At 38.1% G+C, this 24720-nt stretch overlaps 1 protein-coding gene across 1 annotated transcript in view; it reads left to right on the top strand.

Annotated features, from left to right (window-relative positions):
• The window catches only part of KCNH5 (potassium voltage-gated channel subfamily H member 5), a 320302-nt gene that overhangs the window by 263924 nt on the left and 31658 nt on the right, over positions 1-24720 (top strand). The window contains exon 10 of the mRNA XM_019924286.3: positions 4391-4587. Coding sequence (XP_019779845.1) covers positions 4391-4587 — 197 coding nt within the window. The remainder of the gene's footprint in view (positions 1-4390; positions 4588-24720) is intronic.

Below are 24720 nucleotides of genomic sequence, written 5' to 3' on the forward strand. Positions count from 1 at the left end.
GAAGGGCTGACTAATAAAAGTAAAAATATGAATTAAGTCCATTCTGTAAAAGAATCATTAAATAGACCTATCAGTACAACCTCACATACACTCACAGGAAACTACCTAAGTAAACTTCAAATGCTATATTTTTAGGAATTCATTGGCTATGGTAGATAGCTGTACTCACTCATGAATAACTGAGATAATTTTTATGAATTCATTTTATCTATGTCATTAACTCACCAAATGATGTGTTTCACATTAAAATAAAAACACTCTGTCTGTAAAACCAGCATGTCAGGGTACCGGCATACCATGATCTGTATTACTCCTTTAATTATTTTGTAAATTTTTGTCTCTGTTTTGCCTTTAAATTTTCCAGTTTTTTGCTCTATGAATCTTTAACATTTACTTCTGTTTTACAATCCCGTTTCCTGTGGTTTGAAAATAAAATACTGCATAAGACTTGATGCAAAGAACTGAGAAAATATTAATAGACCAAACAACAACTTTCATGTTGAGTGTGAGCTTTTCTACTAATTTTAAGGCTTTGGGGGAAGGTTACTTTTCTCAAACTCTAAAATGTTTCTAGCTGAGTCTACTTGCACCCAGTGGGGACTGACCTAAAAACTAGCATCAAATATTCTATAGTTATGAGGATAAACAGGATTTCCCAGTCCTGAAAGTGTGCAAAATCCTTGTGATGGAAAAAAAAGGGCGCTTCTCTATTAGATAGTCCATACATAACCACATGTCTTCACAGCTGTAATTCCTGCTCATTACTCAGTGTAAATGTGCATAATATTTCCTGAAGAAGAACATTAGTCAGCTCATAAATTAACTGATTTACAAGACAACTATCTTTCCACAAGTGCCTTAAACGTTTGTTGTGAATTTAGTGACTATTAGGTGATATAGAACACTGGATAAAGCAAAATAGTTCGAAATGGTTGATTAGATTAATGTGTAATTGATATATTGTGTATCCTAATGGAAATTCTATGTTATAAAACAATTAGTATTGTTTATATGTAATGTGAGTTCTGATGTTTGGAGCAGAATAATTCACATTTATTAATTTCGCTATGTTTCTCTAAACATTTTTAGGGAGAGGAGCAGAGGATAAGTTTTACTTTGGTTGAGTCAGTTAACTTTTTGTGTTACTTTTCAGCCTTATAGACTTTTTATTTCCCCATGATAGTAAAAAAGATAAATAACTTAAATTTAAAATTGTTGATAGAAATATGGTGAGAATTTTAATTTCATCAGTTAGGTAAAATAAAACATATAACAGATATTTGAAGACCTCCACAATTTAAATGGTCTATATTGGCAAGGGGAAATTTATGTATATATTGAGTATTTTTTACCTATTGATGATACACTTATCAGTCAATGAATATTTACTGTTCTGCAGATCTGTGTACCTGTTTTATTAAAAAGTATAAAGAAAAACGTCTGTGAAAATAATTGCTATTTTAAAATAAAAGATTCATTAGAGAAAAATTTAGAAAGCAAAAAGTAGAAAGAAGGAAAACAATAAGCACATCACTTGAAGCCAATTGCTATAATAGCTATGTGCATTTTCTTTTAGTCTTATATCCCTTTTGATTTTTAACACAATTTATTATCAATCAACAAATTAATAATAACATAGAATATAGAATAATATAGAATAATAAAACAATATATTTTGGTCCTATCAAGATTATTTTTCTTTAAGAAATTAAGAAATAGTAGACTTTTAATTGAAAATTCTTTTAGTCTTAGCGTTTCAGTTTCATTTTTATGTACTTTATTATAGCTATAACCATAATCATTCTTTGTATCTTTATTTTTTTATTTAACATTATAAAATTTGCATTTCTGCATGTTATTTCTGAAACTAGTTTTAATTCTATATGAATTTATATATAGATATAGATTTCTGTTTTCATTGGATATTTTTGCCAATCTGAAGTTATGATTAATAGCACTCCAGTGAATATTACATGTGTTTGTTCTTAATCTTTTGATTGATTCCCAGAAGCGAAATTACTGAGTCAAAGGCACTAGTAATTATTATTGTGGTTACTATCCATGAAAATCAAATAGTTGAAAAGTGATGAGTACTTATAAGTGGGTCAGAGCTTGTATTATAAATGATAACTTGAGAAAAGGTTTCAGAAATGAATCAGAGAGAAATGTAATTATTTTTCATTCTTCAAGGTAAAAGCCAGTAAAGAAAGAGTAGCAATACAGTAGAGGAAAAGGAACGAGAAGCGGATCAATGCCCTGTTATTTCCATAGCACGGGGGACTAAGAAAATATAATAGCTGTTGATCTCTTCTGTTTAAAAAATAATACAAGTAACTTATAAGACGTAATAAAACTCATCCATTAGCCTGTAATGAGAGAAAACCTACTATTTGATGCATTCGCTTTGTGTGTACATGTGTGTGTTTCTGGGGAGAAGAGGGTGTATAAAATGAGATAATACTATATGTATGATTTGATAATCCTGCTTTTGTTATTTTACATAATATGAACATTTCTCTGTTACTTTAAAAAATTTATGATATTTAGTGGCTGCATAATATTCCATAATTTATTTATTTTTTCATTCATATTTATCTTGTTTCTACCTTTTATGGCTATTATAAATATCACTTCAGTGAACATTCTTATAAGCAATTTTGGTACTTCTGATAATGCAATTAGAGTAAATACCTATAATTGGAATTACTAGTTTAAAGGTAATGCCGTTTATGGATTTCTGAAATTCATCTAAGTGGAGGTAGGGTTTATCTTTTAAATTTCTGTAGTTAAAGTCTCCCTTAGGTTACTTTGATGCTGTATAACCTCAGACACCTTATTTGGCTCTCAGGTCTCTAGTTATCCTTCCTTGGACAAATATATGACTATCAGACATTTAAGTCGTTCATCAGTGTCATGAACTAAAAGGAATTTGGGGAGGGTCAGGTAACAAATGATACTGCTCAAGATTTATTAAATATCTATTATGGTTATTTTATGCTGATCATTTGATCACATGGTGGTTTTAACCACCTCCTCAATAATATATATGTTTTCTCTCTCCATACCAGAGTGCCTCGTGGTTCTCTAAGGATTTCCAAACTGCCTGTGTGGGGTGGGCAAAGAATCTTTAATCTCACTCAGCCTCATCCTCTCTCTCTCTGTCTCTCTCTGTGTCTCTGTCTTGTTCTCTCTCCCTTCCCCTCTCTCTTATTTCTCTGGTTAACACACTATCTTTTCTTTCCAGTGGTCTGACTGGCCTGAAGTGTTACAAGTAGTCTTTCTTCTTCTTTTTTCCTGTCAGTTCTGACTTTAATCTTAATAATGAGAGCAGATATTCACTCATCTCTGTGGTTAGAGTGCAGAAAGAATAAATCTTTGGTAGCGTGGCTCTAGGAAGATTTTTTTTTTTTTCACCTAGAAATATTCCCCATCTTTTTTCTCTTTAAAACTTTCCCTTTCCTACAGAAGAACAGAGAACACAGTTGACAGCCCTTCGGAAGCCAGGGACACTTATGGAATTGCCTCAGCAGAAAAGCCTTTCAGCACTTAATCTCTGAAGCTTCTTCATTTCCCTTTGTTTGGGCAACTAAGTACTCTTGACTCAGGATGGTGAACTATTGATTTCAGGTCACCAGTGGGCGTTGCTCTGAAGTGAATAGTTGATTCCTGTGTTCTAGAATTCTAGAATTTTAAAAAGACATCCACATTTGACTACAGTACAGCACCCTTTTTGGAACTGTTTATGACATAGCAAATCTGGGCCTCCATGTTTTACCCAATTTAGCCTCTTCGGCTCTATTATTGTGGACTAGAGCTCTCTCCCTGGCCCTGAGGCCTTGCATAAAGTTTGGCTCGGTGAAAAGAGAAGGATATCCTTTGGGAATCAGTGATGGTGAGGTTTTGTTTGCCTGGAGCACAAGACTTAGTTGCTGAATAATGTATGTTTAACGTATGTCGAGTCAGTTCCAGATCTATAAAGGCTATAACAGGAGATCCTTGTATATTGCCTCTTACTGTCATTTCTAGCAGAAGGAGCAGAAGAAAGGATGAGCCTAAGACGTCACCTTTGCTCCTTCTGGTCAGAATGCAAAAAGTTAAGGTGGCAGAAGATAATGAAACTATTTGTTAAAATGAGGTTCTTGGCTTCTCTGTTGGATTTCATTTATTCAAGCCACTCCAGATTTCCTTCAAGAGCTGAATTTAAGATGACGTTACTTTACCTATTATATGAAAATGTTGTACATTGTTACATGTATATAGATGGTCTTATATACTTAGACTCCAAATTACGCTAGACAACCAATACCATATATGAAACTGAATAAAATATCGTGACTAGGATAAAAACAAGTGTAGATACTTGAATATCTGTATCTTGATTGTTTTCCAGGGAAAGGGGATGTATTTGGAGATATCTTCTGGAAGGAAACCACCCTTGCTCATGCCTGTGCCAATGTCCGAGCACTGACATACTGTGACCTCCACATCATCAAGCGAGAAGCCTTGCTTAAAGTCCTGGACTTTTATACAGCTTTTGCAAACTCATTCTCAAGGAATCTCACTCTTACTTGCAATCTAAGGAAACGGGTATGTTGTCTGGACCCACTTCCACTTATTAGCATCTCGAGGGTTAATACCTTATATGCTATTAGTTGAAGAGTGGTAAAGTGATTTTATTTCGTAGTAGCACATTCCCATCAATGTAAAGTGACATGATTTTTTCCCCCTTTCTTTATATTTTGTTTACTTTTTTTTTTTTTTTTTTTTTTTTTTGTGGTACGTGGGCCTCTCACTGTTGTGGCCTCTCCCGTTGCGGAGCACAGGCTCCGATGCGCAGGCTCAGCGGCCATGGCTCACGGGCCCAGCCGCTCCGCGGCATATGGGATCCTCCCGGACCGGGGCACGAACCCGTGTTCCCTGCATCGGCAGGCGGACTCTCAACCACTGCGCCACCAGGGAAGCCCTGTTTACTTTTTAAAGAGGGGATAAAAACCCTGAGTACATGGGTAAAGATTTGAATCTTTATCATTTAAGTGCAAAATGAAAAACAGACTTGAGGAGAAACAAACTGGACTATAATATAATTAGTTAATTCTTGGGGTTTATAATACTGCCATAAAATTAATATCAGTGTCTCTTACTTTATTATGTGGATCTTTTAAAGCTAGTAAGGTTAATCAAACTGGTTGCCTACTTTATATTCCTGATTCTCTTTACACCCTCCCTCTCATTTAATAGTCAATTCATAAAGCTCATTCCCCATTAATTCTTTCAAACACACTATCTCAAAAAATAATTAGCCATACTGACATATCCTATAGATAGATTTAGGAATCCTTTACTTTGCATGGCTGCTGCAATTTTAATCTTCTTGCTGTTTTCTTTTTTATTGATGAGTGTGGCACAAATTTAATTTGCATAAAGAAACCTCCTAGCTCTGACTTATAGGTCATTGGACATTGGCGAGGGCTCTTTTATTGCCAACAGTGAAATAGATGTTTGGATAACAGCACTGAAGGAATTTCATCTAAGATGATTACCTGTCTATGATGAAGTATTTTGAAATAACAAGCCTTTCCTTCCACTAACCCCTTAAATAGAACCTTCCTGCTACTTAACATGGAGAAAAAAATCAATCCAAGAGACAAATTAACATCTATACTGCAGCAACAAAGAAATGTGCATAAGTAAGCAAATCAACGTAATTCTCTGCTCAGGGTTCTAAGAGAGGATAAGACTTCAGGAGTCATATTCGTACTAGTGTCACAACACTTGATTTATATTTGAATAGCAGTTTCAGTTTATATTTTGTTAACAAATAGTTATTGAGCATCCACAACCTGCAAGACAAAATGTAAAGAGCTGTAGAGAGCACGAGGACTAAATACACAGTCGCCACGCTCAAGGAGATGACAGCCAAGTGCAACTATTATGTGAAATGCAAATATGTGAAACATCTATTTGTACAAGTAATTGAGAGTTAAGGTAATGATAAACCTGGAAGAGGGGTACCAGACAGGGCACCTGCTCGTTCATTAGGCAGTCCTGTCTAGTATTACACAGAAATATGTCTCCTTAGGTCTGTGTTCTACCTTCTTTTCTACAAGGCTACCTGGTGGGTATTTGAAACTCTTATTAAATCTTCCCAATATACATTTTGCCAGTTTTAGAACCTTCCCACGTACTACAAGTTTACGAAAACTCAGATCTGTCCTTACAGTCCTCAGGACAGATATTATTTGTCACTGTCCTCCTCAAAGCACTGTTGTCTACACGTCATCTCATCTGATGTTTGTAATATTCCTGTGGGGAAAAAAGGGCAGTTATTTTCCCTTCAAAACACACGAGGGAACTCAGACCTAAAGAAATTAATATTAAGTAACCGACTGATATATTTGCAATGAAAGGTGTCAGAGAGGGATAATTAAGAAAACTCACCAGTGGCAAATAAATTTTGGTTCTTCAAGATGAGTTAATCACAAAGCTCTATCATCTCTTTTTCTCTTTCACACATCTGAGCATGTGCACATTACACATGCGCACACACACACACGTTGGTTATAAGAGCTGAGCACACATGCCAGCGTGTCTATCTCTGATGGTGTTAGAGACAGAAAGCTCGTGCTGTTTTTTTAATGGGACCCAGGAATGGAGCTCCTGCCTCTGTAGGTGCCAGTGTGCTAGTTATATCACACGGCTTCTTCCCTTGTTCCTTGTTATAACGTGTCAGGTTTTTTGTTTGTTTATTTTTAAAAAACCTTTCTTGCCCTTTTGCAATTGATAGATGGTCTCAATAACTCGAATGTGGGTGTATTGCTAATCAGTGTCACTTTATTCTCAGAAAAAAAGTATTTTCATAAAGAAGAGAAACTGTAAAGAAATGATTCATGAGAATAGCTACCATTTTGAGAGCCTATTTTATAGCCATGCACTTCAACATATTTTGCATATAATAATCTTATTAAATATCAACAACCCACAGACGAGGCAGTATAATCTCCATTTCATTGATGAGGAGGTTGAGGTTCTGAGAGTGAGGCAGCAAGTTGCCAAATAAATTACGGGTCAGAGTCCATCTCTTTCTGATTCTAAAACCCATATTCTTTAGATTATATCATGTTGCCTTTGTTTGTCAAAATAGCTGACTTTTTTCCCCTACAACAATACCCTACAGGCACACTCTCAACAATGTACAGAGTTTCTCATTCACTCAATTACTTTAACTTCATTCCCCCATTGAGCTATTAACAAAAAATATTTTGTTCTTATTGCTACTATTTTCAGCATTCTTTCAGTGAACATTGGTTGTGAATCGTAGAATCAAGACTATGTCCTTAGCATGCTATTGATATCTCCCAGCTATCATAACCATTAATTAAGGGCTAGCTCCAAGTTGGGGGAGCAGATTTGGGACTCAGGGTTTCAGGCTTCATAGATTACAGCTCTAGCCACATAAGCACATACAGTGGCTCTATAGTGTGTAGTTCTCGGTGGCTGTAGTAGGGAGGAATTTGGTAATGCTTTAGCTGCTTGCCTCCATCTCCATTAAGGAGAAATAAGACGTTTGTTATGCAAATATAGCTCCCACTAACCATCCTTAGGTCCCTCTATATAAAATTTCTAGAACTATAGCTGGTAATTTCATCCAAAAACTAGAGCAGGAGTTGGCAAAATTTTTCTGGCAAGGACCAGATAGCAGATATTTTAGAATTTGAGGGCCATACAGTTTCTGTCTCAACTACTCAACCCCACTATTGTAGCGTGATATTAGCTGTCTTAGCTTGGGCTGCCATTACAAAACACCATAGATTGGGTGGCTTCACCAACAAGAATTTATTTCTCACAGTTCTGGAGGTTGTGAAGTCCAGGATCAAGGCGCTGGTCAATTCGGTTCCCCGATAAGGGCTCTTTTATTTCTGGTTTGGCAACGTCTGCCTTCTTGCTGTGCCCTCGTATGGTGGAGAGAGATAGAGAGAGGAAGCAATTTCTCCAGGGTCTCTTCTTACAGAGGCACTAATTTTATCATGAGGACCCTCATGGCCTCATCTAAACCTAATTATCTCCCCAAGACTCTTTCTTCAAATATCATCCCACTGGGGGATTAGGGCTTCAACATATTGATTTTAGGGGAACACAATTCAGTCCGTAGCAGCAGCCAAAGATAGTATATAAATAAAAGAGGATAGTTGTGCTTCAGTGAAACTTTACTAACGCAGGTGGCTTCTTACGGGCCTTAGTGTGGCAATAGCTGACAGTAGAGGACTGGAAGTTAGATGGGGATGACAGTAGGTATGCAAATAGAATTCTTCCCCTTTGTTAGAAAGCAAATCTCTACTAATTGCCACCCAGCAAGAGGGTCATAATGAAATGGAAAATGCCATATATAAGAGGTGGCTGCACACAAAAACAAAATCCAAACAAACAAAACAAAGAACGAGGTGGCTACAGGGGCCACCTGTAGATAACACACGTGAGTAAGACAAGGCTATGTGGCTATGAAGACTGGAAAGTTCATACAATATGTAGAAGGGCCGCTGCTACTCAGTCTGCCTGTACATTGCCTTGGAATACCAGCCTACGGTTGCTTGGTCTGCATATTTTTTTTCAGACAAGCCAGAAGCATGAATTTTTATGTGAAATCACATTACTTTGGTAACTAATTTACTTTGTCTTTGAAAACACTATAGTCAAACAAAACAGATCTGCTTGCCCTTGGTCAACTGTTTGTGAACTGAATGGAATGATTTAAAGAACCCCTGATCTTATGATACTAGAAGCCTGAAATTTTTACCTGCATCCTGTAAATTTGGATGAGAAAAATTATTATATCGTTATTTTCTTTAATTTCTAAGTGAAATTTAGCCTTTTTTTCAATTATGAAAGTTGATAACAAACTACAGTGTTGTTAGAAGTACCAAAAGACATTACAGATATTTCCATAGCATAATGTTTTTGTTGAAGACATCCTAAAATGTTGTTTGCACTCATCAGTACTTAATAATTATGATAGTTATTAGACCTGCTGTGATAATAATGTTATTGAGTTAATAAAAAAGCACATAAATTACTATCTTGCAAATTAGTTGTAAAATTTGATAACCGAATTTCAGTACAATATGTTTCCTTTGCAACACTGTGTATTTTATTTTGTGCATTTAAAGCAGCTCTTCTGGAATGAGGCCTATTCCACAGGCTTTACCAGACTGCTGGAGATTAAGATCCCCCATATGAGAGTCAGAAACTGGACTAAGTTGAGCAAAAGGACTGGTTGGTATACGTTTTTCAATAATAAGAAGACAGTTCTATAGTTTCAATATGTTTAAACATATTCAGAAAAGGCCTAGGAGAGCAACAGAGGAAGGTTGACTCACTTGCTGATTTTATTTATGATTTATTTATTTTACCTATTCAAGATACCATTTCCTGGCATGACTGAATGGTATTTATTAACTTGAGGACCAGCCCTCAGGGACAGGTCTGAGAAGGCACACAGCACAACCAGCACAGGTGATATGTAAATCTTAAAGAATTCTAATCAGACGTTAAACGTAATCGCTGCACTTCTGCTCATTCTGCCTCCTGTTACACAATGATCTTTACCATTGTGTAAAAAGAGTAAATGTAGCAAGCCTGACTGCTGGACTTTGAAAGAACTGCTTACAAAGTGGGCCCTTGGCTGGCATCTGAGAACTTGAACTTCAAGAGAGTTCCCACCACTCTAATAGAGTGGCTCACGGTACCTGCTACTTATCCAAACAGTGTGGCTTATGCTAAACATTTACTTTCCTTCAAGGAGTGTGGCATTTTAGTATGTGCCAGAGAGGACCACCTGTGTGACTAAATTCCAATAAACCCACTGGACACTGAGTCCATAATGAGCATCCTTCGTGGCAACATGTCACGAGTGTTGTCACAACTCATTGCTGAAGGAATTAGAGAGAGGACACTTGGAGGCGTGTTTATGGAGTGGAGCCCATTGGACATTGATCCAAAATGATGCCAAACTGATGCTTACCCTTTAGTTGTAGTCTCAAAGAAATGCCTCCACTGTTGCTTTAGAGACTTATCTTGCTCCTGGTTGATACTCCTTTTTACCATACATTTCTGAATCCCTTAGGTCAAGACACAGGATAATCTGGAACACCTCAACAGAATTCATTTAACCCTTGTATTAGTCTGCTCAGACAGCCATAACAAACTAACACAGTCTGGGTGGTTAAACAGAAATTTATTTTCTCACAGTCTGGAGGCTGTAAGTCCAAGATCAAGGTGTTGGCAGGGTTGGCGTCTGGTGAGAACTCTCTCCTTGGGTTGCAGACGGCTGTCTTGTGTTCTCACATGGCCTTTTCTCCGGGCATGTGTGTGGGGAAGAGAGTGTGAGCTCTCTGGTGTCTCTTTTTACTGTATAAGGATTCCACTGGATCAGGAGCCTACTCTTACGACTTCATTTAACCTTGATTGCTTCCTTAGGGGCTGCCCCTTTAAGTACAGCCACACTAGGGGTTAGGGTTTCAATATATGAATTGGGAGGGCAGGTAGGAAACAAAAATTCAGTCCATAACGACCCTGTTTTTTTAAAATTAAGTGTGAAGGAGTAATTTTTAGAAATACTCTAAAATCAACAGTTGTGGCTGATACAGATCTGTATTACTGGGGAAGTGCTGCAGTATCAGTATTCAGCATTGATTTTTATAACTTCTAGGCAATGCATAATTATCAATACTTGCAAAATATTCTTGCACTCCTACAGTGATTTAAGATTCCCGTTTAAACTTAGAAAAATTTCCAAGAATGACCAATACCACTTCTAAATTGTAAAATCAGAAATAGAAGTACCTGTAGCATTCTTTTCACCCTGTAAAGCCAGAGTCCTTTTCCACAGGTGGCGCTGTTTTTAAGTTCCACAGGTGGCGCTGTTTTTAAGTAGAGGGCAGCTGAAGCCAGCTGGCAACTTTATAGATGAGTGTAGTACCAGTCCTATATTTTAATGTTCCAGTGGTAAGAAATAGCGGCTTAGACTCACTCTAGAATTAGCACAGGCTCAGAACTAAGCAATGGTTTTTCTTTCCCGAAAGCATTCTTATCATGGGAAATCCAGTAGCGCAGAATGTCTTTTTTTCTGTGAGCAACGAAGCATCTCTATAGCAATTACCTTTTGTGGATGGAAAACATACTGAAATTGGATATCAAACAGGCCTAAAGTATTTGCTTGGTGTACATGTGGTGCAAACTACATGTATTTCAATAGTCATTCCTGGCATCTTTGAAGAAATAGTCTAGGAATGTGATAATGGAAGTTCCAACTTCACTACCTTCTCCCCCCGCCCCAATATCAGCTAAACAAAATATGGGAGCACATTCATTCCACAAATCCATGGTTTTTATCCCGTGAAAAAAACACTAGTAAAAACATTGTCCACAGTTGGAACAAAAGATACATGGTCTCCATAAAACTCAAGTATTCTATAGTATCTACGCTTACTTCTCTCACAGCATTGATTGCGGTACTTTGGTTTCCTATTTACATTTTTGTTTTTTCAATAGAACAATGAGCTTCATAAAGTAGGTATTTTCTGTAATCTCTTTATTGCCAATGACCAGAAGAGTGCCTGTAGTGCCTGCTAATTGAAGGAATGAAACGTGAATCAGACACGTTGCCCAGCACAGAATAATCACGGTCCTTCAGAGAAGCAAATGGTATCCTTGACAACTTTGGCAAAGAGCCTTATGAAAATAGGATTATGAAAATGACCGTTACTAATTAGTGTTAAATCACAATTAGAGTTAACTTCCAGCTGCAGTTTCTAACCATTTATGCCTGCAGATTCTGCACAATGCTAGTGCTTTCAGAATAGTACAGCAATTTTATCACTGTTGAGTGAATTAAGATCGCCTGCTGCCAGGGGCTGGATTTACCAGGTTACTGCCTTAATCTCATTCTAAATAACTTTGAAGAGCAAACTTTTTTCTCGCAGTTTCCTTTGAAGAATCTGCATACCACACTTGAATCTGAGCAGAGTGTTGTTATAACTCTCATGACCTCAACTGAGCATCAGGATTGCAGATTCACTGTGGCCCTGCTGGCAATAGCTCTGCTTATACATTATGGTTTGTAGAACTTTCACCTCTAAACTGATGTAGTTTGCACACCACAGTCATCATCTCATTTGAGCTTCAAATCAACACTGTAGGGAAGTGAACAAAGAGAGAGAAGGTGCCTTGCTCATGGCCACAGCTCCAGCCTCAGTTTTCCAACTCCAAGTGGCTCTCATTTCACTGATGGTGGTAAAAAGGAGCAGATTTTCAGCAATTCCGGAAGTTTGTCATGTGCATTTAGGTAAAGCAGAGACCTAATTATGCAGTCTTTTGAGCCCTTAAGCTGCTTCTATTTAGAGCTCTCTGTTGGTCTGCTTCCAGATAGAAAAGAAACTTTTCCACATTTAGTTACCAGGACATAGGTTCACAGATCTCTCTTCAATAATGCCTCCAAAGCAGTTAGTTAAGGACAGAGTTTCCTAAGTTTTAGAGTGGGGGCTAGATTCAATAATTTACCAACATAACTTGGCAGTAGATTATACTCTCTGTCTGACAACTTTTTCCAACACTAGAGTTAATTCTGATTGCAAGAAAGTATGTATATTAGTAGTAAACAAGAAGGAAATGAATAAGCCTGAAGTAGACCGAAGAATATTCAACTAACATGAGAAGGTAGACATTTTATAAATTATTTTTCTTGGGAATTCTCAAAGTAGCCAACAATCATTTGAAACAATCCTTTGTTTTATTTTAGAGCTGAATTCTGCCTTACAGTAGTGCCTTTCTAGGAGTATCATAACTGGATGGCAGACTGTGTATTTCCAATATGTCTACCACTTCTGAATTCTCAACAATTAATATTTGATGAGGGACCATTGAAAGCCCAGTGCTATATCACGCCATCTTCATTTAAAGGAAAATATTCCTTTTGAATTAAGAAGCAAGGATTTCTGTTAATATTAAGGCTGAAATGTACATATTTTCTTCCCTAATGCCTTTTGGTATTGATTTAAATTTGGAATGCATGCAATTTTTCCTATCCTAACCTGTTATTTTCTTTTGTCTCTTTTTCCTTCTCTCTTCTGGAAAAAGAAGTCAATGGATGTGGTCGTATGTAAAATATCAAATTTGGATCTGTTTATGAATCTGTATTTTAATGAATTTTTAGGCAGAGTTCTTTTAGGGGAGTTCCTTCCTCGCCAGTCCCCAAGACAACAACTAAATTTGATCATATAGTTTGTTATTATAGGGATTTCTTCCTTTCACTTTTTAAGTGGGATCCACTGACTCAGGCTTTTCTGTCCTCTGAGGTACCTGAGAAAATATAGAGCTCAAAAGACATGTGTTCAAAAGCCTTCCACGCTGATTTTGAGAAGTAGCTTTGTAACACTTTATAACAGGACATATTTTGAGAAGAATTTGGTTATTCAGAAGAGGAGTTTCAAGATGCTTATTGTGAATTCAGAGAATATTCTGTGAATTCAGAGAATTCAGTGAATTCACATTATATTGTAATAAAACATATCAGTTTATATAAAATAAAAAGCCTTTTAAAGCATTATATACATTTTACAAATGCGAAAATGGAGAACTGCTCTGTGGTTAGATTTAATTTGTAATAGTTGACTGTTATGACCCAAGTAGAATCTGCCTTCCTGGAATGTCCATTTTCTTTCCCAGCTGGGAGGTTCATTTCACAGATTTTGACATTCCGATCAACTAATCTTTTCCCAAAGGAATCAAATCAAGTTGTTCTACTAAATAGGCAGAGACACTCAGATGACCCAGAGAAGCTGCAGTGTTTTCTCCCAGAGAAAGGCCTTCATTTTCTGCCTCTTCTTTCTGAATCAGGTTATACTTGATTCACCCAACACTTTTAGGAGTTGGCATTGATTTTACTGGGGTTTGTTCTATGTCCGCAGTTTTATCCTCTAGAGAGTGATGTCATCAGTAGAAGTACAGCAGAGGCACTTTCCCTTAGGAAGCTCACACTCTGGAATGGAAACTGCAGAGTAAAAACTGTAACTGCTAATTCTGCATGTAAAAAGTAGCCAGTTTTCCCTGAAGGCAGCACAGAGAGGTAATGCGGGGCATTGAACCCTGTCCAGGAATTTGCTTCCCTCTTTTAACAGCTGCCTTAACAACTAGTTGAGATATGGTTGTGGATGGCATCATAATTCTAGCATGTTAAATGGGTGACATGGAACACAGGTCCTTTGAAAGTGAGTTTACCGTGACAAGAAGATGCGTGACCCTCCTGAGTGAGAAAATAGTGTTTCCTAATGCTTGGAAATTCAGAAACCAGAATGTAGGATGACCTACTTAGCCACTGTAGAGTGTGCTGTCACATGGGGAAGGGTCTGTCATGCCAGCAAAAAACAAGCATGGAAGATCAAATCCAGCCTGCTGGATTTACGACTCCATAAAAGGAGGCTGACTGCTGGCTTGTTAATAGCAACGTTCCACACCTGGCAGTCACAGAGTGGCTTGTTACTGAAATCACACACTAGGAGGACTTTTGGGGAAGGCTGCTGGGAGTGAGTATGCGGTGGGGAGCAAAGCAAGCTGCCTGACAGGGCCTCATCCCCTACATTCTAATGCAGCTGACTTCTCCAAAGTGTTTGCAAAAAAGGGCTTAATGTGGACCTTTGCTCTGGTGAGAAAACAATGAAAGTAGATTTGTTTTGTTTTCTTTTTAACATCTTTATTGGAGTATAATTGCTTTACAATGGTGTGTTAGTTTCTGCTGTATAACAAAGTGAATCAGCTATACGTATACATATATCCCCATATATCCTCCCTCTTGAGTCTCCCTCCCACCCTTCCTATCCCACCCCTCTAGGTGGTCACAAAGCACGGAGCTGATCTCCCTGTGCTATGCGGCTGCTTCCCACTAGCTATCTCTTTTACATTTGGTAGCGTATATAGGTCCATGCCCCTCTCTCACTTCGTCCCAGCTTGCCCTTCCCCCTCCCCGTGTCCTCAAGTCCATTCTCTATGTCTGCGTCTTTGGATTTGGTAGTTTGGCCAAGCTGAAAAATCTCTGTTGTTGCATTCCTAGGTCATTCTACTTGGCACACTCCTTTTAGAGGGTATTTTAATTATGAACCAGAAATTCTGTGGAGGTTGACAACAGTAATGAAGCTCAAACAATGCAGAAAGAGAGAGAGAGAGAGAGGGAGAGAGACGACTTTAAAAATTCAAAAAATCAATCAGGGCGAGTCTGTCAGCAGAAAAGACTTGCAACAAATGCAATTATATGAAAGTGTATCCGATGCTTGGAGGGTAAGCTGGCTTTACTATACCAAACAGGATACAAGAGATTTGGATTTCCAGCTTTTGAACAAACTTTATAAAACAAACACATCAATCTCTTTCTGGAAGCACAGGCACTGCTGTATAATTCCAGGGTCAAATATCCATATCCCAGAAATAAATTCATAATTGATGCCATAGAACTTTAAATTATTCAGGCATTTTCTCATTTTGTGCAAATCCTCTTTGAAAAAATATGCCCAATTTAAATATGCTATTCTAGTCTAGATTTTAGACAGTGTTCAACACTCAGATGTGTTCCAGTTTGTCAAAGATGCAGTGGATTTATTTTGATTAAAGAATATCAGAAATGCAGTTAATACCTCACCAAAATAAAGTCAAGCTAAAATAAATGACCAGGGTGGACTTCCCTGGTGGTTCAGTGGTTAAGACTCTGTGCTTCCACTGAAGCGGGGGCAGGTTCGATCCCTGGTCAGGGAAGTTCGGCATGCGGTGCGGTCAAAAAGAGGAAAAAAAAGGAATGACCAGCCTTATAATAAAGGCAAAGTATAGCAATTCATACAGCAAAAAAGTGGTTATTTTAAATGCAAGACAAGGGCAAAGGTATTCCTTTATTGAATTATGAAAAGACTTTTGTTCTCAAAACTTAAAATTTGAGATCACATCTTTAAAATATGGAACAGTGAAATCATCGAGATTTAGACAAATGGAGGAGAGCTTGGGAAAAGAATATATTACGAGGAAAAAGATATGTGCGACTTGAATTGCTATTTTATAAAAGCAACTAGTCACCTATCCTATGACTTCAGCTCCCTCCTCAAGGATCAGCTTTGCCCCTCCCCCGTTCGCCTCCCCACTTGCTCCAGCTGCGCGTGATCTCTCCCTTCTCTGTACTCCTGTACCACCCACCACTGTGTCATTTATTCAGTATTTACTGCATGTTGCTTTGTAGGGTTATACGTATTGAACAGGTGCCCTGTCCGCATACGTTGACTGTTAAGCTCTTAAAGACAGAGAAATGTTTATTTTCCCATACATCCGACTATTCTTTGTGCTCCAGCACTTCAGAGATGTTTGTTGATTGAATGACTGAGTACTGATACTGCAGAGTTCATTACTTTAAAGCAATGTGTGTTGCTTCCCTTTCTGGCAGCAGAACCTGATACCCATGGGGGAATAAGTACTGAGAGTAAAGTAGCAGGAAAAGAGGTATCCAATTTATTATTTTTTTTTAATTCTGATAACTACTGGGATCATTTTGAATATATCTTTAAGAAGAATTTGCAAAGATTACATTTTTGAGGAATTAAAAACATTCCTTGGGGGCTTCCCTGGTGGTGCAGTGGTTGGGAGTCTGCCTGCCGATGCAGGGGACACGGGTTCATGCCCCGGTCCAGGAGGATCCCACATGCCGCAGAGCGGCTGGGCCCGTGAGCCATGGCCGCTGAGCCTGCGTGTCCGGAGCCTGTGCTCCGCAACGGGAGAGGCCACGACAGTGAGAGGCCTGTGTACCTAAAAACAAACAAACAAAAAAATTCCTTGGGAAATTAAAGACAAAAAATGTGGACTTGCCATTGGATTACTATGAGCAGATACATTTTAACTAGTTAAAACCTTTCTAAAAATAGTAAGGGGAAACGGTAACATTTGGGACTCTACAAAGGGGTACCTGAATTCTCTCTTTGCCAGCAGTAGGTATTGAATTTAGAATGAATCTTTAGTTGTTGTTTTGGTGAAAGGAGAAAAGGGGAAAACATGTCCCAAACACATGGCTTCTTCTCTCTTAAACAACTACAGGCAGGAAAAGTGGACCACAGCTTCCACCCAATTCAGAAATAAAAGCAATTTTGTTTACACTCATAGTCAAAGACCATCTATACTCTTCCCTTGGGAATGTTCCAACATCTGTCTTTGTAAGAACTAGAGAGCCAGCTTCTGGTTCAAGAGTATGATCTTGGGCACATGAGTTTACTTACTGTGTCTCAGTTTATACATCTGTAAAATGATATAATAGTCAGTAAATATGCATGGAGTACCTCTTAAGTGCCAGGTACTTTTCTAAATCCAGACTATTTGGAGTGAATAAAACAGATAGGTTCCTGTTCTCATGGGGCTTAGGGTCTAGTACCCTCCTCATAGAGTTGTTGTGAGTGTTAAATGCATAGAGACCATCCCACGTGAGGCCTTAGTGAAGATTAGTGGTGCTGATGGGGATAATGGTGGTGATGGAGATGTTGATAAGGATGCGTTTGAAAAGTGTCAGTGCCAGACTGGTGCCTAAGACCCTCTCAGAATTCTGATGGGAAGAGAAGGTCAAACTTTAGTCTCAGTATTACTGGAGTCTGTCAGTCACTGGCGATATGAAATTAAGAGCAGTGTTAGCAAGGCACCCAGGTCTGATCTCTTTAGAAAGTAGAAGCCCCCTCTTAAAAGCCAAATATGATATGTACTAGTGAGGAATTCCATAAGCCCCAATGGAATATGCTGAGAATTGTGGAACTAAATACTTTTATGCTTGCCCAGAATAATGTTGACTTTTCCCAAAAGAAATGCCTACTTTCTTCTGTTAACACTAAACAATATTTACCTCTGCCTTTTTCTAAACTTCACAGATTCAACATATATAACTTCTATTGGGGTGAAATCTCAGTTGTGGTCCCTAGATTTGATGGAATGATTTGGCTAATGGTACATATTAAGAGAACAGGCAGGGGTTGTGATGTCAAGTCCAGTTCTTGGCCCTTTTAACCCATGGATTGCATTTCTCTAATCTAAGTTAATGAACACACTTCCATGCTGTTTTGCTGTGTGTGTGAAGATGAGCATTAGCAAATTTTTTTTTTGAATTTTATTTATTTTTTATACAGCAGGTTCTTATTAGTTATCTATTTTATACATATTAGTGTATATATGTCAATCAGTATCTCCCAATTCATCCCCCACCCCCACCACTTTCCCCGCTTGGTGTCCATACATTTGTTCTCTACATCTGTGTCTCTGTTTCTGCCCTGCAAACCGGTTCATCTGTACCATTTTTCTAGGTTCCACATATATGCGTTAATATATAATATTTGTTTTTCACTCTGACTACTTCACTCTGTATGACAGTCTCTAGATCCATCCACGTCTCTACAAATGACCCAATTTCGTTCCTTTTTATGGCTAATATTCCATTGTATATAGGTAACACATCTTCTTTATCCCTTCGTCTGTTGTTGGGCATTTAGGTTGCTTCCATGACCTGGCTATTGTAAATAGTGCTGCAATGAACATTGGGGTGCATGTGTCTTTTTGAATTATGGTTTTCTCTGGGTATATGCCCCGTAGTGGGATTGCTGGGTCATATGGTAATTCTATTTTTAGTTTTTTAAGGAACCTCCATATTGTTCTCCATAGGGGCTGTATCAATTTACATTCCCACCAACAGTGCAAGAGGGTTCACTTTTCTCCAGCATTTGTTGTTTGTAGATTTTCTGATGATGCCCATTCTAACTGGTGTGAGGTGATACCTCATTGTAGTTCTGATTTGCATTTCTGTAATAATTAGTGATGTTGAGAAGCTTTTCATGTGCTTCTTGGCCATCTGTATGTCTTCTTTGGAGAAATGTCTATTTAGATCTTCTGCCCATTTTTTGATTGGGTTGTTTGTTTTTTTAATATTGAGCTGCATGAGCTGTTTATATATTTTGGAGATTAATCCTTTGTCCATTGATTTGTTTGCAAATGTTTTCTCCCATTGTGAGGGTTGTCTTTTCGTCTTGTTTGTAGTTTCCTTTGCTTTGCAAAAGCTTTTAAGTTTCATTAGGTCCCAGAGCATTAGCAAATTTAACTTGACCTACAATGTGTACTTTAACTAAATATTCTAAACTCATCCTGAATTTTATCTATCAAGTTTGACTGTCTGAGCACTCTTCTATCTATTGAAATACTGTCCTATTAACTATGCCCCTGTGGATATAGAAACAGTTATTACATAAATGGGTTTATCTTAGCAGGAGACACTCAGGGGAAGCATTGGGAAATATGGAAAAGATCTTTTCCAATCTGTGCTTAGTATTAACCTGGTAGTTTTGTAAGCCAAGAGTTAAGTTTACTCTTTTTATTTTTGAATTTTATTTTATTTATTTTTTGTACAGCAGGTTTCCTCTTATTTAGAACCTCGAGCTAAATTTGAATTGCACTTTTAGAAGTAAAAGGCAACTACATTTTGCTTTCATAAAAATGTTAACTTCACCTGCCCTTATCATTCTGGCATCTTTGAAGGACTTAATTAAAAAAAGAATTATTTGTATCCATTCATCTGCTTGTGAGAAAACATAATAGAGAGGCAACCGGTATGGGAAGAGATCTATTACTTCAATAAGCTCATTCCATTAGTCAAATTTGTCAAAGAGAAGGTGAACTAATATCTTTCTTTTTTATAATATTCCCTGCAAGAAAAAGTTGCTCATTTTATTCATGTTTGACATTTCATAGTAAAGGTAAAATTCATTTTTAATGAAAAATATTCCACAGGGTTATTAATTTAAAGAAATGCAGAAAGAGAGAACTGTCATTTAAAAAGAGCAACTCATGAATTAGAGAAAGTACCCAGTCAAAATACAGCTCAGTGAAGTTCTTTCTCCAGGATTCAGGCCAGGCAGTGGAAGTGACCGTTACCTGCACCCTGGATGGCATCTGTGTCATCTGTGCACGAGCTGCTTTTGCATCAAAGCTTTGGTAACTTAAAGAAGTAACTCCTTGAGCTTATTACTTGTACCTTTTATTATACTTCTTACATTTAGTCCATTTTACTCACAAAATTGTAAACTACTTGAGGTCAAAGATTGTGAATAGGGTAATCATAGCATCTACAGTAGCATTTTATACTATGATGTTCAAATAATGTTTGGCAAGTGAGTGAATCAATATTGGAGCTCCTCCTATTTGCAGGAGGATTGAATATAGTTATCATGACATGCATTTACATTCCCCTAACATAAATAATATCTCTAAGAAAAGGTTAAAGAGGTTAGGTTTTTTTAGTTAGTTTGTTTTTTTGCGGTACATGGGCCTCTCCCGTTGTGGAGCACAGGCTCCGGACGCGCAGGCTCAGTGGCCATGGCTCAGCCGCTCCACGGCATGTGGGATCTTCCCGGACCAGGGCACGAACCCGTGTCCCCTGCATCAGCAGGCAGACTCTCAACCACTGCGCCACCAGGGAAGCCCAAGCCTATATTTCTTGATTTACACTAATGGGCTCCTTGTTCTATGGGATGGTAAGTTATGTCCCTGTTTTCTCGCATCAGAGAGTGACTGAGAATCCCATCATTTGAGCTTTTGCTAGAAGCCATTCTCACTAGCATGGTAATTAATGCTTTGTTGTCATGAAATGTCTGTAGCCACCAGTCTATCTATCCACCCTAGGTGATGACAAACACTATAAATCACTTGTAGGACAGACTTTTTTTTTTTTTTTTTTTTTTTTTGCAGTACGCGGGCCTCTCACTGCTGTGGCCTCTCCCATTGCGGAGCACAGGCTCCGGACGCGCAGGCTCAGCGGCCATGGCTCACGGGCCCAGCTGCTCCACGGCATCTGGGATCTTCCCGGACCGGGGCACGAACCCGTGTCCCCTGCATTGGCAGGTGGACTCTCAACCACTGTGCCACCAGGGAAGCCCTGGAGTTACATCTCTTACATGTCACATTCTTTGAACTAGCTTCACAGAATAGGAAGGCTTTTTCAGAATGGGATGAACGCAAGGGGCAAGTTTAAGTGTAATGTTAGAAAATCAGCAGGGGAACAAAACGTGGTAGGGGGCTGGTGAGCAAGAGGAGAGCAATAGGTTAAAAAGTAGCTGGAACATGGCCACCTCTGTCTGACCACCTAGGCAAGAGATATGATGGTCATCATTATTATTGAGTTTATAAGATCAGATAAGACAAATACACACACACACACACACACACACACACACACACACACAAGGTTGAACAATGGATGGATGGGAGTAATAACAAAAGGTGTGTCCTTCTATAGTCAAATGTATCCTCACAAATGCCTATATACATACCTTCTGTATATTGTGGCCACATTGTTGTTTGAAAGACATACATTGATATCTTAGTCCATGTAATGATTCTATTACAGACTCCTACTTGACTTTCTTTCTTCTCCTATCAGTTTAACCAGATCTGACTTGTTTAAATGTGTAATTTCTAGGAATGAAAAGCAGCTTAGCTATTTATATGGTCTGTTTGTCAAGAGAAAAGATTCTTAGCAATGCTGATTCAGATGTTAAAACATTCCCATCCCACCCCACCAAAAACACTACCTTACTTTGCTGAAAGGTTTACATTTTATTATGTTTTATGTTTGTGGCCTATCGATAAAATACCATTAAAATACTGTTGTAAATCAAAGACAGTGTTCTACTGGCAATCCTTGAGCTACACAGCAAACTTTCCCTTCAATTCTTCAAACTCCCTGCAGGTTTATATCACAAAGAGTAACCCTCAAATCCCATGCCCTGGGTCTATAGGAACATAAATCTTTGTCTACTTATAATGTTTGTGCAGAACTTTCTCATAGAAGTATTTCCATCTGCATGATGGTGCCATGATTGAAGCTGGCAGTCCTTTGGGATTTATAGTTTCAATGGGTCACAGAACTGCCTGTCAAAAGTTTTCTCTGTTAAGATGGTAAATGTTGATATTTAGTAGACAACATCTTAGACATCCTCCAACACACTGACATATAATTTCTTGTTTTTCAAATGACGTAAGTATTACTTTAGCACTGCCCTCAAAACTTCCGCTCTAAGAACTCTTAAATACGCTGACACAAACGTCACACAAAGAGCCTTTGTCATTTGAACTAGAGGTTCTAAGTCTTTGGTCCAAATCAAGCCTCAAAGAAATCTATTAAATTTCTGAAATAGGATTTTAAATGTTTCTTGTCTTGGGCAATGTGTATTCTTTTTAAAAAATATTTATTTATTTATTTTTGGTTGCTTTGGGTCTTAGTTGCGGCACATGGGATCTCTTTGTTGAGGTATGCGGGATCTTTCATTGTGGCTTGTGGGCTTCTCTCTAGTTGTGGCATGTGGGTTTTCTTTCTCTAGTTGTGGCTCATGGGCCCCAGGGCGCATGGGTTCTGTAGTTTGCAGCATGCTGGCTCTCTCAGTTGTGGCGTATGGGCTTAGTTGCCCTGCAGCATGTGGGATCTTAGTTCACCGACCAAGGATTGAACCCGTGTCCCCTGCATTGGAAGGCAGATTCTTTACCACTGGACCACCAGGGAAGTCCCGCAATGTGTATTCTTGAGGGAGGTTTTATGTTTTATTAGCTTCCAAAAAAAGCATGTGACCTCACAAGAGATTGAACACTTCTTACAATTTAGTTAACAAGACATGCCATACACCGCTGTCTTTGACTCTGTCACCATACTATAATTTGTACTGGAGAGAAAGTTTACTGTTGACATTATTAATTTCCACAGATTAAGGATGACCCCTAAATATCTATATTGCCCTTAAAACCTACTTACAGATAAAGTTATCACAAATCTGTCTAAAGTCTTCTTGAAGTTTGTACTGCTCCTGGTCAAGTTACTCCCACTGCCTGGCATGTCCTACAGCCTCCCTACTTCTCTTCCTTTCAAGTACTTTAAGACCCACCTAAAATTTTGCCATCTCTAAAAACTCTTCTGTTTTTAGAGAATCCCTGTCAGTTTCCCTCTTTCATAATGCACTTTGTGTGTGTGTGTGAGAATTCCTTCTATTAACGGCTTTTTATAGTTTGATTTGTATTGATGGCTGTATAGTCCTAAGTAGATTGCAAACTCCTGTAAGGGGGAGACCATGTTTTATTCATCATTGTTCCCTCTATCAGGCACAGTGCCTGGCCCTCAACAGATACTTAGGAAATGCTTTCTGTTTAACTGTAGGATGAATTTTAAGTTGATGCCAGATGTCCTAAGTATGATTGCAGGATTTGATAGGGAGATGAACGCAAACTATACGTTATCAATGGAATACTTACTTGGCAGGAGTGTATTAGCGTATGTAGTGGGCAAGATAAATTGAAGAAACCACAGTATGATATTTTAAAATATTTTCTCTTTCCTTTTTTATGAAGTGATACACTTTCAGGCAATAATTCTGAGTCTCATGTACTCACAGTTGAGTTCTTCGTGGCCTCAAGAAAGCATAAATGTCCTGGGTTCTTAAGTATTTTGCTATATACCCAAGTATGTTCAGTAACTCTTAGCAAGTAATAGCTGTTAATAATGAATATTGCATTTCCCAGCTCCCACTTAAAAAATTTTTAAGTCACGCTTGGCAGGGATTTCTTTGACTTTTTCTTTTTTAGAACATATTTTCAGGAAGCCTGACTTCTCAACAATTAAGAATGCCATCTCTTATTACTTGCCTCTTAACATAGAGCATCACTTTCATTCTATAACACTGAGTGTTTTAATAATAGCTCATACTTATATAACACTGTATGGATTACATATTTACTTTTATATGTGTCATCGAAGTTGATCCTCAGAACAACACTGTGAAGTAGAGTGGATTTTATTCTCATTTTCACAGATGAATAAACAGACTCAGACACTACTTACACTTATCCTCGGTAAGTGATTCCATGGGGTATAGAACCCGGGAATTCTAACTCCAGTGGCAGTCAGTATTCATTCTACTTTGTGCTACCTCTAAGGAACTAGAGATAATCTGTTTATTCACTCAATAGATACACCGTATACATTGTGCCCGATTCTGCATGTTCTAGGCACTCAGTGTACATCATTGAACAAAACAAACATCAAATCTTTATATTTAAATATATTATATTTAGTCTAAACGACTAAATTCATGTTGGAAAAACAACAAATACAATAAACGAAATGTGTAGTGTATTAGATGGTGATGATTAGTGTGGAGGAAAATGAAGCAGGGAAGGGGATTAGTGCATTTTCAGAGGGTTGCAATTGTACAGGGTAATTAGGCCTCATGAAAAATGACTCTTGAGGCAAGATGGAGAGAGGCTTATGGATATCCAGGGGGTATAAGCAGAGGAAACAGCAAGTGCAAAGGCCTGAAACAGGAGTTTTCTTAGCATGTCTGAGGGACAGAAAGCAGGCCAGTGAGGCTGGACTGTGGTGAACAAAAGAGAGGATAATGGGAGATAAGATCAAAAGGTACAGAGTCTTGGAGTCCACTGTAAGAACTTTGGCTTCTACTCTGAATAAGATGGGAAGCCATGGGAGAATTTTGAGTAGAAGACTAGTATGACATGCTGTATGTTTTAAAAGATTTGCTCTTGCTTCCATCTTATACATGGAGTATAGATTATGGGTTGGGGGAGGGGAAGCTGTAAAGATGCAGAATGAGAGACCAGTGAGGAGGCTACTGCACCAACCCA

Source organism: Tursiops truncatus, chromosome 2 (genome assembly GCF_011762595.2).
Source record: "Tursiops truncatus isolate mTurTru1 chromosome 2, mTurTru1.mat.Y, whole genome shotgun sequence".
Taxonomy (NCBI): domain Eukaryota; kingdom Metazoa; phylum Chordata; class Mammalia; order Artiodactyla; family Delphinidae; genus Tursiops; species Tursiops truncatus.